This window comes from Myotis brandtii, unplaced genomic scaffold (genome assembly GCF_000412655.1).
Source record: "Myotis brandtii unplaced genomic scaffold, ASM41265v1 scaffold46, whole genome shotgun sequence".
NCBI classification, from domain to species: Eukaryota; Metazoa; Chordata; class Mammalia; order Chiroptera; family Vespertilionidae; genus Myotis; species Myotis brandtii.
The window spans coordinates 1,715,992-1,733,798 of NW_005367587.1; the positions used below are offsets into that span (position 1 = coordinate 1,715,992).

The 17,807-nt window shown below is 39.9% G+C and overlaps 1 protein-coding gene across 2 annotated transcripts in view; it reads right to left on the reverse strand.

Moving 5' to 3' along the window:
• LSAMP (limbic system-associated membrane protein) overlaps window positions 1-17,807 on the reverse strand; it is a 663,422-nt gene that overhangs the window by 46,614 nt on the left and 599,001 nt on the right. For both annotated transcript variants that reach the window (XM_005875321.2, XM_005875320.2), the window contains exon 4: window positions 4,854-4,988. In XM_005875321.2, coding sequence (XP_005875383.1) covers window positions 4,854-4,988 — 135 coding nt within the window. The remainder of the gene's footprint in view (window positions 1-4,853; window positions 4,989-17,807) is intronic.

Genomic DNA, 17,807 nt, shown 5'->3' on the forward strand with positions numbered 1-17,807 from the left:
GAGACAACAGATGTCTCCAGTTCCAACTGTGTATTCCATAGTAGTAACCTCTGCTTCTTCTAAAATAGTGGGCTCTCAAATGTAAGGAGTCAATGGTTGAGCATTGACTTGTGAACCAGGAGGTCACAGAATGATTCCTGGTCAGGGCACATGCCCAGGTTGCAGGCTCAATTCCCAGTGTGGGATGTGCAGGAGGCAGCCAATCAATGATTCTCTCTTATCAGATGTTTCTATCTCTCTCTCCCTCTCCCTTCCTCTCTGAAAGCAAAGCTTGCTCCTCTAAAAAAAATGTAAGGGGAGCTTCAGAAATGTCAGTGTCTCATACCTCCCAGCAACTGTGTTGGATTGGTTATTACTGGACACCAGGGTGGCAGCAGAGCTGAGTTCAAAGGGACACAAGCCAAGGAAAATAAGTCATAAAGAGTGACAATGTGCACCTACTGGGAGAGATAGTAGGGAAGGCAGGAGGTGGGAATATTATCTGGCCATTGGGTGAGGGGAAGACTTCCTGGGGTAGCTTTTGAGAAGAATTTCTCCAGGAATAGGAAGAGTCCAGGGTAGGAAGAGTCCAAATAAAATTAATAGGCTGTACGTATTAGACATTTACTCTGCACTAGATATTATCCTCAGTGTATGGGGCACTAGGATGAGACAGACCCATAAGTGGATCTACTTTTATTGCACTGTGAGAACTAAAATTGATGGATTACACATGGAACCTGTAATGAGAGGACCGCTGTCCCTAGGGCTGGTATCTGGAAGAAATTAGTGGCTATCCTGTAAGTAAGACACAAGAAACCAGAAGTCCTGCCTGTTGTACAAAATTTTACTAAGCTTATTTAGTTGAAGAGATTTCAGGTCAATAATTTAGCTTCTGTAAACTCCAGGACCTCCTGCCATTTAGAAAATGGATTTTGTGTGTCAAATGGCTATGTGTAATGCCACAGACCAACCATGAGCAGTATCAAGGGAAGTGAAGAAGGAGAGATTGCAGAATCCAGCTGGTGAGCTATTGTAAACAGGAGAAACTGTTAGGTCTCTCCTGTTTACTGCTCTAGCTCCTCAGTGCCCTGCAACAAATACCTGTTAGCCACTGAGTAAAAGAATCAATAAAATGCTGGTAGGAGATAATTACCAGCACTGGGATTTTTTTTATATATTGGTACTCAGGATTCATTTCATTACAATAATCTATTCAGCCATTAATTATCTGAGCCATCCTGATCCCCTGACCTAATTCAAAACCCTATGTTTTGAAAAGGAAGAGGGGTCAGTTTAAATAATGGGGAGTTTTCATAGTAGGCAAGCTTGGATGGAGTGACAAAGTTGATACTAGATATTTCTCTGTACCACAAGTTTTGTTAGACAGACCTGGTGATGTAATTTAACATTGGAGACTTCATCTTTTTAATATGATTACATTAAAGTAGAACAAGTTGTGTGAGCAGGGCAAGAGGAGCAGTGGCTAGTTGTTATAATGTATTATAAACACTTACAATGCTACCTCCCTCTCCCCATTTATTTTTAAAAATTTTTATTGAATTTATTGGGTTGACATTGGTTAATAAAATTATATAGGTTTCAGGTATACAATTCTCTGTATATTGTATTGTGTGTTTAACAACCAAATCAAGTCTCCTTCCATCACTATTTTTACTCCCTACACTCTCTTCTACCTCCTCTCACTCCTCTTTCCCTCTGATAGTCACCATACTGTTGTCTATGTCTACGAGGTTTTTTTCTTTGCTTAATCTCTTCACCCTTTTCACCCAGCCCTGCAACCCTTCTCCCCTCTGACAGCAGTCAGTCTGTTCTCTATCTATGAGTCTGTTTCTATTTTTTTTTAGTTTATTTTGTTCATTAGATTTCACATATGAGTGAAATCATATAGTATTTGTCTTTCTCTGACTGGCTTATTTCACTTAGCGTAATGATCTCTAGGTCCATCCAAGCTGTCGCAAAGGGCAAGGTTTCTTCTTTTTTAAATACAGCTTATTAAATATTGGTAAAAAGATGATTCCAAAGGAAACTGATATTTGAATATACTTCCTGTTTTGTAACTAACATCATTGGCAAAATTTGGAGAAATGTTAAGAGGGCAGAGTGTACCTGTGAGTTTCCAGGTACTCATTCAGTAAACATTTACTGTATGTCTGACTAAGCTCATTATACTAGATTTCCATTATGAGGTATTTTTTTTAAATCTCTAGGTTCTGTCCATAATCTTCTATGGTTCACTCATCACTAGCAAAAGCTCAAATTTTCATAAAAGCCTTTTCTTGAAAATTAGCAGTATTTTCTTCTCTTCTAAGTTACACTTTGGGGACAGTCAAAAAGGACCAATGTCAGACTAATTGCACCAATAATAAAAGGGCCCAGGCGGCTGGCTTTGATCTGGGGAACCATCTGTAATGCAGACCACTTTGATGTTCCACACAATGGAAGCATAAATATTTTCTATGTACTCCATGATTGGACTTTCAGAAATCTAATTAAGATGAAGGTCAATTAAGAGAAAATAAAATCTTAACTCCAAAAGTCAGAGAAGAGGTGGAAGATGATGGAATAGCTGTGTGTACATAAAAGAAGCTAACTAACCTAATTACAACTTGTATAAACACCCAGAGAAAGTGTCTTTCATGTGGAAAAAAAAGGTCCTAAAGCATTTTATGACATTGCGATCATTAATGTGTCTTTGAAACACACCCAGTGCTGGAAAAGAATAGGAATACTGACATTTCAAAACTCTGTTACTAAAAAAAAAAAAAAAAAAAATTGCAGACAGCTCAGGGATAAAAGCACTTCAGACCTCATCAAATGCAGCCCCTTGCTTCTTGGAAATGAGTGCCATCAATGTCTCTGGTGGAGCTGCAGCTACTGGATTCTAGGCATGCGGTGCAGAAGGCTGCAAGGCTGGAGGAAGGCCCCTGGGTACACTGCAGCCTGGCATGGCTGGCTCACCTTAGGCAAGTTTCCTCAGCAATCTATGCCTCCGTTTCCAAAATTTAAAGTCAAACCAATAATATTTATCTCATGAGTTTACTGTGAATATTAAATGACAAATGGAAATCCCTTCATCCAGTGCTACACATTGTAGGTAATAAGAATTGATAACTCCTCAAAAGAAGCTAACTAACCTAATTACAACTTGTATAAACACCCAGAGAAAGTGTCTTTCATGTGGGAAAAAAAAGGTCCTAAAGCATTTTATGACATTGCGATCATTAATGTGTCTTTGAAACACACCCAGTGCTGGAAAAGAATAGGAATACTGACATTTCAAAACTCTGTTACTAAAAAAAAAAAAAAAAAAAAAAAAATTGCAGACAGCTCAGGGATAAAAGCACTTCAGACCTCATCAAATGCAGCCCCTTGCTTCTCGGAAATGAGTGCCATCAATGTCTCTGGTGGAGCTGCAGCTACTGGATTCTAGGCATGCGGTGCAGAAGGCTGCAAGGCTGGAGGAAGGCCCCTGGGTACAGGGCAGCCTGGCGTGGCTGGCTCACCTTAGGCAAGCTTCCTCAGCAATCTATGCCTCCGTTTCCAAATTTTAAAGTCAAACCAATAATATTTATCTCATGAGTTTACTGTGAATATTAAATGACAAATGGAAATCCCTTCATCCAGTGCTACACATTGTAGGTAATAAGAATTGATAACTCCTCCTTCTCCTCCCCTTTTTCCTGAGAGCATGAGCTTTAGAATCAGACTTAGTCGGTGTCCCTCTCTTCTGTCTGCTGCTCATGTCACCTGGGAAAGGCCATTTTATGTCTTTGGGCTTCAGTGTCTGAAACTCTAAAGTGGAATAAATTATATCTACCATCCCCAGGAATTTATATAGACTCACTGGTACACAGGTAAAGGCATGGAGGACTTAAGATAACAAAAAGTTATCAGTCTAAAGCATACTTTCAAATAGGGGTTGTTTGTATCTGTGTCTTTGTGTCTGTGTGCCTCTGTGTGTTATTTGTGCATATGTGTATATTTCTGTGTATGTAGGGAATATGTGTATATTTCTATGTATTAAATACAGAGAAGGAAAGAACTGTCAGGACACCTCTTCGTCTCTGTCACCAGTCACAATTGTGTGATGTGAAAATGAATTTGAATGATGTGGAAAATCACTTCTCACTGAAAAGGGTAAACAAATTCTCTTTATTCATTTTTTTAGGTGACACATATCATATGGAGCCACCCCTCCCCCAATCTTTTGAACTACATCTAAGGATTCTTTCATCTGAGAGGTTCAAAATATGCCCACTTACCTATGCATCTTTGAGAAATCTTTCTTTCTAATGCCCAAAGTAATCTCATACTTTGCAACAAATAGGTAACCAAAATTAACTTATCATGTATCCTAGCCCTCAGGGATACATGGTTTCTGACCACAGTGGCTTGAATTTGTTCCCAAGGCCAATTAGTTAAATAGCAGAGGATAAAATATGATCTTGGGTTATTCCCTCTGACAAACAATGCATTAAGGTAAAAGTTCCATTTAAAGCCAATATGAATTGTTGCTTTTTTCCAAAGTGGTATGACCTTGGTCTCCACCAAGACTCGAATAGTGATTGCCAGAAATGCTAGTGCTCTCTGATCATGTTTTCTTAATTCTATAGTCTGAGTAAAAGGCAGAGTGTATTGTTAAATGTATTATGGGTTATATTTAGAGTTGGTCAAGTTGATTTATCAAATTCAAAGGCCAAGTCCTGCCCTTGGATGTGTCGAATGTATAAATGTGCATCCCTGACCAGAGGAACATCTGCTTGAAATGCAATGTTCTTTTGCTAATGGGATGTTTAGAGCTCATGTCAGGTGGAGGGCCCTGGGCACACAGAGCCTGCTGCCATACTCACAGTTCACAGTGACCTTGACTTGTTTGACATCCGCCGAGGAGACCTCATTGGCTGCTTTGCACTCATATTTGCCTGACTGCTCCCTGGTGATGCCGAGGATCTCCAGATATTCTTCTTCTCCTTCAAATTCTCTTCCTGAAAAACAGAAGTTTGTATGATTGGTTTTTAAAGTTTAACATATGCAGCAGATTGCCTTTTTTTTTTAGAAGCAAATAATCTACATGGCTTTTCAATCATCTGACACTGTGCTTTGTCTGAGGTCAACTCCACAGAAGCAGACTCCAAGACAAAAAGTCATGTGGGAGTTATTAAAGAGGAAGTCTTCTCAGGAAAACTGGTGGGGAAGTGGGAAGATGGGACCTGAAAAGAAAGAAGCCAAGCTACAGTGTAATGCCAAGTTCACAGAAGGCCAGCTGGCTCCATCCCTTGGGGAGCTCTGGGGATAGCACATGTCCTACTTCCAAGTCATCCTGACCAAGAAGCTAGAAGCTGGATTATATATTCACATCCCTCAGTCATTGGTTAAGGGCTTAGAACAAAGTGGGAGTTGGGGGGAGGTATACACAAGTTGTAAAGGGCTGACATCATCGATCACACCACACTGCAATGAGCTCTTTCAACCAAGGTTGTGTTAGAAGGAAACATGGCTTTTTTTTTGAGAAACTGTCACTCTTCTCCCCAGTGTATGTAGAATTCTGTTCACAAAGGTCACGTTCAGAACCCTATTTTGCAGTTATGGCTTCCTTGTTCAGTGTGAAACTCCATCAGTCACTAAGACTTCCAGGCCATGGGCCAGATCCATGAGAATGTGCTGCTGATGGTGCATTCTCAGTAACACTGGCTTAAATAGTTGGGATTGACAGGCTTGTTTAATTCCCTTCATGAAGGGAGTGAGGAGATAAATAATGAAGAGGTGGAGGGGGAAGAAAAGGAAAAGGGAACAGAGAAGGTAAAGTAGAAAAGAGGTTGAGCAGGGAGAGCTTGGCCAGAAGGACTATGGACTTCAAATCTAACTAAATTAAGCCCACTCACCCCCAAGTTGCAAAACCCCACTGCTGCTTGGGTTACAATAGAGCAGCTGGGAGAGTGCTAAAGAACATAGTTCTGCCATTCCGGTCATCCTAAACTAAATGGTACCAATTAATAGCTCTGCTCAAATGCCACAAGCTGTTTCCCTTTTCTGGAAATTACCTGATGATCATATCAACATACCAGACAGCACAGAGACAAATCCATTGTCCAAATATGTCAACTAAGCCTGTTAACTAGGCTCCCCATAGAACACACAGCCTCTTTGATAACAGTCTATAACACAACTGCCGGGAATACTCCAAACTTAAGTCTTCTGTCAATGTCTCTATTACTAGCTTTGAGGGAACTTTGTAATCCCATTAATAAAAAAAGCAATGGTTATATAAAATTATTTGGTTCTGAAGTCCTAAATATTATCTAGCACACACTTCTAGTAAAAAGTGTTTTAGAATACGTTTATAAGTATATAGCTGCATATCCTATATAATAAAGTGCTATTATGGTAATTAGACTGGATGGCAGAACGACCTTCTGGAAGGACCTTCCAGAATGACCAGTGGGCAGGGGTTGGGCCGCGGGGCTGTGAGGCAGCTGGGGTGCAAGGGCCGAGTCCCTTGCACGGATTTCGTGCATTGGGCCTCTAGTTATTTATAAAAGGCTTTTTTCCCCCTTCCCTTATGTTTGTTTCCCCTTTTCTTGTCTCCATATTCAAGCAAGTAGTCAGACCTGACTACATAGGTCACAGAAGTGGAATATGGTAAAAATGGAAACAGAAACCTCTGAAAGGGTAATAGTCCACTATATTGGATTAGATGGACAGGATTTTTGTATCTATGGACTGAGAGTCATGTCAACTAGCTGAGACTAAGACTCTTCTAGCTAAACATAAATGCCCAGTTGGTGTGGCTCAGTGGCTGAGTGTGACTAAGAGGGCAAGGTTCCGGGTCAGGTCACATGCTTGGGTTGCAGGATCAATCCCCAGTAGAGGGTGTGTAGGAGGCAGCCAATCAATGATTCTCTCTCATCATTGATGTTTCTCTATCTCCCTTTCTCTTCCTCTCTGAAATCAATATATTGTAAAAAATAAAAATAAAAGTAAACATAAATACTCTGAAGACCCATGGCAGCTCTGACTGTTGAGGCCCAAAAATTGTAAGCTCATTAAAAACTGTAGTGCAGAGAGAGAATTGACAGTAAGACATGATTATTGATTTTGAGGATAATGATGTAGTAAATAAAAAATAGTTAAATACGTTTCAGAATGTTTTAGGATTTCTTTCCTACACCCATCAACCTTATTCCGAAGTGGGTGCAGATGTGAGTAAAAGAAAAAGAGAACAAGTATGGTCATCTTAGAAATGGCTAACAACACTGAATTCTTCCCAACTCCTATAAAATACCTAGAAATGGTAAGTAATAGGGCCCAAACGTGCATTTTGAATGTCTGATATAAACCAGTTCCAGGAGAGAAAAATATAATTTTAGCAGCAGTACCACCTAAGGCCCTACCAGTTTGGGAAGATAGCACCATAAGAGTAAACATTAAGGTGAACTAGAGAAAATAAAACAATATTTATTTGGTTTTGGACCTGGGATTCCTCTATGTCAATGTGTTAATAATTTCATTTCTTCCTGATAAGCAGATAATAAAACAGATCTTTACAGGATGGCTTTTCAAACCCACATCTCTAAGAAGAATTTTCTCCATTCCTATCTGAGGATAAAGGGGGAGTTTTCCCTTAAATGCCCCACCCATAAAGCAGGAAGATCGTTTTTGCTTCTCCCGTGATAACTCATCCACTCTCTGGCTGCCTCCATCACAAGCACACAACATACATAGCTGTTTCAGTAGAGTGAGGAGTCTCAAAGTGCAACTCAAATGCAGGAAAGAGAAACTAGCCTGATGAAAATGTAAACTATTAAATAACATCTTTGAGCCTTCCTTCTTGTCATTCTGCCTTTATCCCTTGCATCCTCTAGTTGAAACTCTTGTACTGTATTTTTTTTGTGTATAACATGCTATTTTTCCCCTAAAATTGTTAGATTGAAAATTGACTGGCACCTTATACACAGAAGTCAGCCGAGGGGGGAGCTGTGCCTTTGCACAGCTGCCCATACCTTGTCAAACAGGCTTCCTCCAATCACAAGCCTTATTGTTACTGATGTCAGCTGATGCCATAATTGGAGGTGGAAGTGGAAGAGGCGAGTGTACAGATGCAACAGGGACTGCAGTGTTCTGAGCCCATAAAGATGTCAAAAATTAAAGAGATAAATACCGATAAGTGATTGTCTTACTCAGCAACATTCAAACTGAATGTAATCAGCTATGCAAAAGAGCATGGGAACAGAGCTGCAGAGAGACAATTTGGACCTCCTCCCACTGAGTGTATGACCAGACAGTGGAGAAAACAGGAAGAACAACTCCTTAAGATGCCCAAAAGAAGAAGGACTTAAGAGGAAAACTCAAAATGTTTAAAATATTGATTTCTTAATTTTGTGTTGGAAAAGTGGGGGCATCTTATACACAGAAAAATACGGTACTTGCTAGCACCTCATGCTAGATGTTTTCACTTGCATCCACAGGGGACTTTGCCCACAACATATTGTCTCTCCTATTTCACTTGAGAATTTCTCATTAATCCACTGTGATTTGAGAGGAAATGGGAGCTTTGCTGTTGCTGAAAAGCCAGAGAACCACATTGTAAATTGCTCAGGAACCGTGCTTTACTTGTGAAGCCCCATGAACCAGCCCAAGGTTTGGCAGGATTAGTTACTCCATACATGTCGAAACACAAACAAAAACTAGAGTCAGGTTCAAGACATCTTATAGCTTAAGAGAACAGAGCTAAGTATTAAAAAGTGGCTAAGTAGTTCTGTAAGAGAAGCTGGTGTATAATTCCACTCCCCTTTTTTCCCCCTTCCATTGCTATTTTTTTAAACTTATCATTATTGTTGAAAGTATTACAGATGTCCCACTTCCCCCCCTCCCCTAACTCCTCCCACCCTTCTTCACCACACTATTGTCTGTGTCCATGAGTTATGCATATATGCATATAAATTCTTTGGTTAATCTCTTCCCTATCCCCTCCCTCCCCCCTTCACTCCCTTTTAATGATCCTAATAAGAATACTCTTTTACTGGGGAAGGACAGATGTGCTTGGTACTCTGCTCTACAAGGCTGGGCGGGGCACCTCTGGTCATGTCCTGAGGATGTATCTGCTGTGTGCAGTTATTATTTCAGAAAAAGGTGCAGAGACAACAACAGAGCCCCTGGTGGAAACAGAACAATGCCATTTCTTTCATCTGAGCAACTGCAATTGCTTGTTTCAAGGCATAGAATGTGTTGTGTTAGTCTTGAGTCACAAAATTCTAAAATGCACTCAGATTCTCTTGTTCCTCACCCTTTGCTCCAAAAGTGTCTGCCTGTATGGGAAACACCTTTTTTGCATTTTTTCAGTTCACTCTAACCAGCTGCTCTTAACCCAAGTGTCCTGTCACCATTTCCTTTCACTCGCTCAGCCTTAAGAAGGCTCTCAGGCCTTAACCTGTGGTTCAGTTCTCTGTGGAATGAAGCCCTGTGGCTACAACTTGGGCTCTTCTCTTGTTCATATCATTTTCTGCCCTTGTATAAATGTTTACTTGAAATGAAAATTTCAATATTCTGCTGTTTTAAACATCTCAACCTATTTCCACAAGCTTGCTCACATCGCCGAGTGTTATATTTATTCTGGGATCAGTGTTTAGTTTAAATTCCCCTTTGCTTAATGTGCTTTTGTGTCTCCTGGCAATATGCAGTTACCAGGCTCAATAACTCCTCGTCCCCCTCGGTGTATGCACCTTTCAAACTCCTGTGCATAACATGCATATCTCTTTAGTCACTGTTTACTTGTACATATTCTTTTAATATTTTGTCATAGATCTAATGGCAAGAGAAAACTGTTCTCTTCTGAGCTTTCCTAACACAGAGGAAATCAGCCAGGAATACTCCAATTAGAGTATGCCAGGTGCTGCCTTCCAAGCCAGTGCCGTCAGAGTACAGTACTGACCCTGCTTCGGTGAAACTTGTAGAGATCACAGCCAAAATGTTGGTTTGTTTAGATTTCCAAGGTCAAGCAGGAATTTGTAAGCAAGCAGCTACTTACATCTAGCTGGTGTGGCTCAGTTGGTTGGGCATTGTCCCTGCACTGAAATGTTGCCTTTTAGATTCCCAGTCAGGGCACATGCCAGGGTGGTAGGCTCTATTTCTGGTGGGGGACATGCAGGAGGCAGATCAATGTTTTTTATCTCACATCGATGTTCTCTCCAGCTCTCATCCTCTCTCTATAAAAAAGTAAATAAAATGAAATTCCATGGCACTTCCCTTTCTCACTTTCTCCTGTTCTCTGTCCTTTCTCTTCCTCTCCCCTTCCGTCTTCTCTTCTCTTCTCTTCTCTTCTCTTCTCTTCTCTTCTCTTCTCTTCTCTTCTCTTCTCTTCTCTTCTCTTCTCTTCTCTTCTCTTCTCTTCTCTTCTCTTCTCTTCTCTTCTCTTCTCTTCTCTTCTCTTCTCTTCTCTTCTCTTCTCTTCTCTTCTCTTCTCTTCTCTTCTCTTCTCTTCTCTTCTCTTCTCTTCTCTTCTCTTCTCTTCTCTTCTCTTCTCTTCTCTTCTCTTCTCTTCTCTTCTCTTCTCTTCTCTTCTCTTCTCTTCTCTTCTCTTCTCTTCTCTTCTCTTCTCTTCTCTTCTCTTCTCTTCTCTTCTCTTTTCTTCTTCTTCTTCTTCTTCTTCTTCTTCTTCTTCTTCTTCTTCTTCTTCTCTCTCTCTCTCTCTCTCTCTCTCTCTCTCTCTCTCTCTCTCTCCACACATACACACATATACACACACATTCACACACACACACAGCTATTTATTTGCATATAACCTTCCACTCTATCTTTTAGGAAACAACATACAAATTCACTAGCACCCAAATATTTGCTCACTAAAGAGAGCAGACCTATTCTTGAAAATTCCCCAGGACATGACAACCAGTCCTTTATTTTTTTAAAAAAATCAAGAACTTACTACCTCAATAATAATTATGGTATTTGTTGTTCTTTTATTTTATTTGAGATACAACAAATGAAATATAGGAAACTTGTGAAATTTGAGTGTTTTATGACTTTGAAAAGGTAGAATCCCAAAGATTGTTATATGTTAGAAAATTGATGAATCTTTTTTTTAATATTCTGAGAAGAGTCTTATAAATATAATATCTCTGTAGATCATTTTTTCACTGAAAGGAAAATGTGTGTTTGAAATGGGGTTGACATTCCCTTTACTCACCTAAATTTGAGTATTTACAAGTAGTGGCTGTAAACACAATAGTTATAAACAGAAACACATACAGATTAATGAAAAGCAAACAAGTGGAACTTGTTTTGCAGATTGTGTATGTGTGTTCATGTGTGTGTTTGTGTGGGTCGGTGGTTGAAAGGGGAGTGAAAAGGGTGGATAAAAGCAAGCTATAAACTTCTGTCTCTAAAAAGAAAAGAAGATTGTGAATCAATTATGTCATTTGAAGTTGCCTGTGCTAACTTCAAATGCTATAACAAGTTTCTGTTCTTACAGTACATTTCACGTTTCCCCCCCTAAGGACATACTCAACTGTTCCTGTTTTTATTATTTCCCTACTTCTTCTTCTTATTATTATTTTTTTGCACTTTACATTCTACACAAACATACTAAAAACAAAATAAAACAAAAAAATGAAGCTAGAGAGAAAGAAAATAAATCTAGAAAAAAAAATGCCTGCAATGGGTTTTTATATTTCCTGCCATGTCTTTGCAAATCCTTTGAAGATTTTGTTTCTCAGCTTCACATCCCACCTGAGAGATCCTTTAGAGCAGTGGTTCCCAACCTTTTTTTGGCCATGCCCCATCTAAGCATCTCTAAAATCCTGATGCCCCCTCTTTGACATATAGTTCTTATTATTAAAAAAAACGAACTCCTATTCACATGGAGGACACCCAAAGGGCCATGAACTTGATCTAAATAAGCTTCCAAAGAACATGGCATCCATGAAAGAGAAAAATAAAAGAACAAAAGTACATTTGAAGTACTGAGGAAGAAATCACTAAGAAATTGTTAATAATAATATGAAGTGATATGAAAAATAGCAAATAAAGTTTCAAAATGTATAGTAGAGAACTGAAATGCATAAATATGTTACAATGTATATTTATATGCTATATATGAGGTCCCCTAGAACCATAAAAACTGCAAAAAATTCACTGTTAATAACTCATTCTCAAATTACTCCCTTTAAAAATCAAATTGCCCCCCTGTGAGATGTGTGCTCCACGTTGGGAACCACTGCTTTAGAGTTTGATAATGTTTCTGTCCAAAGGCTGAATCCACTCTTCATTGCTACCTCTCATCACCTATCAAGGAAGGCATGAAGAGTGAACTGATTCATGATTGAAAGAAGGCAGGTGTTGAGGACAGGCACAATTGCCAAAAGCAGCAATCATAGGAAATTGGGAGACACAGAGAAGAGCAAAGTATGAAGAGAATGGAAGGGGGGGCAAAGAAGTGACATAATGTAGATGAATTTAAGAAAGAGAAGAATAAAAATGAAAAAAGGAAGTTCTCTAAAGAAAGAGTCATTTGACTATTAAGATATGCGAGCTACATGGAAGAGAAGGGGTAGGTTACTCTGCTGTAGATCTGCTTCCTGATCAAATAGTAAGACACAACAGGGTGTACAAACTGGCCCCATGCCTTCTGCAGCCCCAAAGGGTGGAGTTAGTACCCAGAAACCGGAGGCAAGCACAGTGCCAGGAAAGATCCACAAATGGCTTTGGCTCTACGAATAAGCATGGGCCAAATGAAGGATGCCCTGGCATTATTTTCCTGGCATCCAAAGAGATTCAATTCATTATTGCACTTTTCCTTCCACATACAAAAATCAGCAAGCTGACATAGTTTGAGCTCAGCAACCCACTGGAGGCTGCCATCCACACATCCTTTCCAGTCATGGGCCATGACATTTTGTTATTGTAGTAACACCTAACCGTTACCACCTACTTGGTTTCAGTATTTGGAAACTGTTCTGCCCTTCCAAATGCTAGGCTGGAAAACTGGATCCCCTATGTTTGGTTCTCTGAAGAGCAATTATATTGATAATAGCTATCACTCCATTGTAGGGGCCACATCTGGTTTTGCTCATCATTGTACCCCATTGTACAGCACAATGTTGGATGCTGGTCTGTTCCATAAATATTGCAGAATGACTGTTGAATGAGTTACCACTTAAATAAACATGTTCTAGGCACTGTGCTGGGTGACTTGAATATTTCCTTATTTAATTCACAGTACTGTTAAGATTGCTTAAAGACAAAGAAACACAGGAACCCGTTTAAAGTAGGCCCTTAAGGAATGTGCTCACGTTGATAATGTTACTAAGGAAGAGCCCAGGTTTGAACGAGGTCTATGAACTTTTGAAGCCCATGATCCTAAGGAGGCATGACGATTTTCATCATTAGAATGCCAGGAGGTACTAGAGTTGGCTGAGCTCTTAGCCCTCAGAATCTGGTCGATTTCTGTTTCTGAGTATACCGGGAAGTCAAGAACAGGATAGTTGGGGCATTTCCAAAGCAAAGCAGCTCAGTTATAGACAGCCATCAGCTTTCAAGTTTGTACTCTTCACTTAATTTCTTTATTGAGAAAATCAAATAAAGCAATAAGCGAGAAAAAAGTTGTTATTTAAAAGTTTAGTCCCACCCACTTATTTACAGAGCTACCCCTGGGAAACAACAATATAAAGCATTGATACACATAAATGCCAGCAGCCAGCAAAGGAGCTACAGGAGCAGTGTAGAGTGGACTTATATTAGGAAAGACTTCCTGGGAGAAGTGAGTTTTCAGGAAGTTGAAAATCACCAGGAGAGAGAATCAGAGTTGCCTAGTTGTGAGAGGGTGTGGCAGGCTGGAATGCCAGCCTGAAATAGAGCTCCCTGCACAGGAGAGATAAGCAGTGAGGGGACAGCGGGACATACTCTAGGGTGGGAGAGGTGGTATGAAGACTGAATTTGCTATGTTCAGTACCTTTGCTTCTCAATAATGGTACAGTGAAACCTTTCAGCATCCACAAAGTACTGAGTAAAATTGACATTTTGTATAACATCCTTCCCTCTCTCCTCCCTCCCTTCCTGCCTTCCTTTTCTGGATCAACATGTGTAAGCAGGGAATCCCATGAAAATTCTATTTGTTTAAAGTCCTTTCTGTATCAACACCAGAGACTCTGGGTGAGAATTTATTGGCACTGAGACCTAACATGTACTGTGATACGCCATCCTGTGACTTGCTGTGAAAGTGAAGATGGTTCTTCAAGGATGTCCAATAGTCCTCATCAGTCCTGAGCAACTGACAGTGGCTGCCTAGGGCATGATGCTGAGAGGGATTCTGAGGCAGAGCCTGGGCTCAATGGGAAAGAGGCATAATGTCTGTGAAAGCAGAGGGAGTGTGCGCCCCACACTAGGACCCTCACCGCCCTGGGGTCTCTGTAGTACACTTGAGTTTTCTTGGGTATGCAGAAATCTATTCTAAATGCAGTGTGTAGGTTGAAAGCTAGTGACTTCCTGGGTTTGAATGCTGTTGGTACTTCTAAGGCGATTAGAAAGGAGTGTTTATTTTGGAGTGGAGATAATGAGCTTGACTCTTGATGTGGTTGGTATCAGTTTTTCTTAGAACATCCTGGGGAGCACATTCGATAGGCACTCAGAAATATGGAGTTGTTAAGAAACTAGGGTTAAATATGGATTCACTGTTTAATATATGCACTGGTGATCATTCAAACATGGTAGTAGGGACTGCAGAACATTTGTGTGATGTAGCATGATGTCACAGGTCAAGGACTCACGGTCTCTCTTCATTTTTATTACCTCAGGGGTGTGGGGAGGAAGAGGCCAAGAGTTAAAACTGTAAAAAGAAATACCTAGAAGACTCCTTTGCAATACAATAGAAGTGAAAACTCCTGCAGCTGTTGATTATTTTCTAGACTATTTCCTAAGAAGGGGGTAGGGCAGAACAAAGAATCACTAGTCTGAGAGAGCAACAACCACGATCTTTCACCATTGTTGTCAGAACTGTAGGGGTATTCCACCACCTGTCATTAGCCATTCTGCCGTGGCTGAGGATTAAATATCAAGGGGTATGAGACCAGCGGTTGCTGCTTTCAAAAGTCACATAAATCAATTGACATTTTGTAAGCGAATGTGTTAAGCTCAGCAGGGCGATTGCACCGTGGAAGGATTGGCGGGTACAGTTTTGTGGCTGCCACAGTAGCCTTTAAAGGTAATTAAAACAAAGCAGGTGATAACCGCCCCCTGGCCCTTAGCCCTTTCCTTCCAGGCCCAGATGCTGCAGTGACCTTATGTGGGCTCACCCCCAAATCCCAGCCTCACTTCTTCAGCTAGACTCACTGCTGAAGGAGCTGTTCCATCCAATTTAGAAAACTGTTCTCGCTTAAAGTCAATAAATAAGTAACGAAGAGAAAAGTGGGAGTAAGGTGGGGGGCGGAGGGGAGGCCAGAAAAGGAAATGGTTTGAGCATGAGCTAAAGTGATAGTCTTAGAATGTTCCCATTTAACAGAAGGTGGGCAGCCTTCTGTTGCTCAGGGATCAACACATATAGTAATAGGAAGGAGTCCAACAACTTGCTTCTTGTTCTTAGACCCAAATGAATGAATCAATCACCACCATCAACTCTCAGTTTGGATGGCGGCCCTCTGTATACCAGCACCCCTCCATCCTGGCCCTGGGTGTTCTGGGCTTTTTGTGAAGCAGACAGATGTCAGTGGGAGTGAGGGTCCCAGCGGCAGTGTTGGGAGTACACATCCAGGCGGAGCGGGAGAGACCAGAACGAGCTCATGTCTGCTCTAGAAGGCAGTCCTCTCCCGGGCTGGGCTACAGGCCCCTGGAAGGCTGCAAGGCCAGTGGGCCAAAGCTTAATAGGAAAACAGCAGCGATTTGTCTCCACTGCTATTTATGTTTCAAGAGCATGACAGGCTGTCAGTACAAGTGAGGGTCGCTAAATTTACTGCCTTTCAGATTACTGCCACAGTCTCTGCCTTGACAAGTCACTTCATTTAAAAAGCACCCCATGAGGATGTTTTCACTACTTCTTTTTAAATAAAAACAAAGGCAGGGGGAAAGGGCCACCACAGAGGTTTAGTTTAAAATGAAGGAAGCCCACAAAACTGTCTTAGCCTGATTGGGGGAGGGGGGCTTCTTTCACAAATCCTCTCAAATTAAAGTGGCAAGTGAGGGAAAGGGGTACCCCGAAGTTCTTGGTTTGACTGATTTGTGGGCTGGATGGTATTTTTATGGGGGTGGTGCTGGTGGTAATAAAATGAGTTTTTATATCTGTAGACTTTGAATGCTTCAAGGACATTCAAGTGGAGATTCCTTTTAAACAACTGAATATAAATGAATAATAAAACTACTTATTTTTTTACTCTTTATTTTCTTAACTATTCATTTATTTTCTGAGGTCTTTATAGACTGAAGAAATTATAGACAAGAAGAAGAAATTAGCCAATTAGGGGGTAAAGGGCATAGAGTGGAGGTTTCTCCAAATGTCAAATAAGATTAATAATTCAATATATAATTTTTTAATGTAAAAAGACCTAATACTTAAAATATACATGTAAATCGACTGATCTGAACAGTAGAACATGTCTTCTGAGTCCCGTTATAAATAGTAATTTGACAAATATCAATTTGTGGCAGCCAATAATTTAAACAGGAAATACAAGAAACAGAGGGAGTAGGAACAGATATTATTCCTATATCTTATAAAAGTTGCATTCTCATCAGGGATAAGTGCAGTTAAATGGCTCTGGAGGGCCTTGCCTTCTTTCCTGTGAGAGCAAAATGGATTAAAGGACTTTGGAATTACACTTGAACTTTGTCTTATAGTTTCTATTTAGAACTATTAATCATATTTCCTCAATGATTTTAAATTCTAATCCTATTTACAACTTGGTTTGTTTCTTGATTCTATTTATCTATTCCTGGACCAGTCTCTTATGATTTTAATTACATTAGCTTTTTTAATATTTTTAAATTAAGGATATGAATAGTTATTTTTCAGCATTTTTCTGATTGGTTCCATTTTTTTTTCCAGATGAACTTTAGAATTATCTTCTAAATCAAACAAAAACAAATATCTGGTCCTTTGACCAGGTTTACATTGGATTTAGAGATTAATTTAGAGAGATCTAGCTTTATAATCTTGATTCCTTCTATCCAAGAATAAGATATTGCATATAGGTGTCCTTTAATCATCCATCAATTGTTTATCTTTTTTCCTAATTCCTGAGAATTATGCATTAAGCTTATTCTAATATATTTTATATTTTCTTATTTTTAGTGAATAGGGTCCTTTTATAAGCATGTCAAACTGGTGCCGGCAGGCCACATGCCTCGTTTATTTAACTTGTCATATGTAGAAAAAAACATAGTTTTGCATGCCAGTTCTCTAATTAGCTACCTATTGAATTATCTTTTTCTCTTATTATAGCTAAAATGGTGTGGAAATAATGGGCTATCCTATTTTTTTTTAATCAAATGCTTACTTTATTCACTAAAACAAAGTTAGATGGATCAAATGATTTCTTTTTTTAAATATATTTTATTGATTTTTTACAGAGAGGAAGGGAGAGAGATAGATAGTTAGAAACATCGATGGGAGAGAAACATCGATCAGCTGCCTCCTGCACATCTCCCACTGGGGATGTGCCCGCAACCCAGGTACATGCCCTTGACCGGAATCAAACCCGGGACCCTTCAGTCCGCAGGCCGACGCTCTATCCACTGAGCCAAACCGGTTTCGGCCAAATGATTTCAAATTAAAATTTAAACTGTAAAAGTACTAAAAGAAAATAAAACAGTTTGATAATATT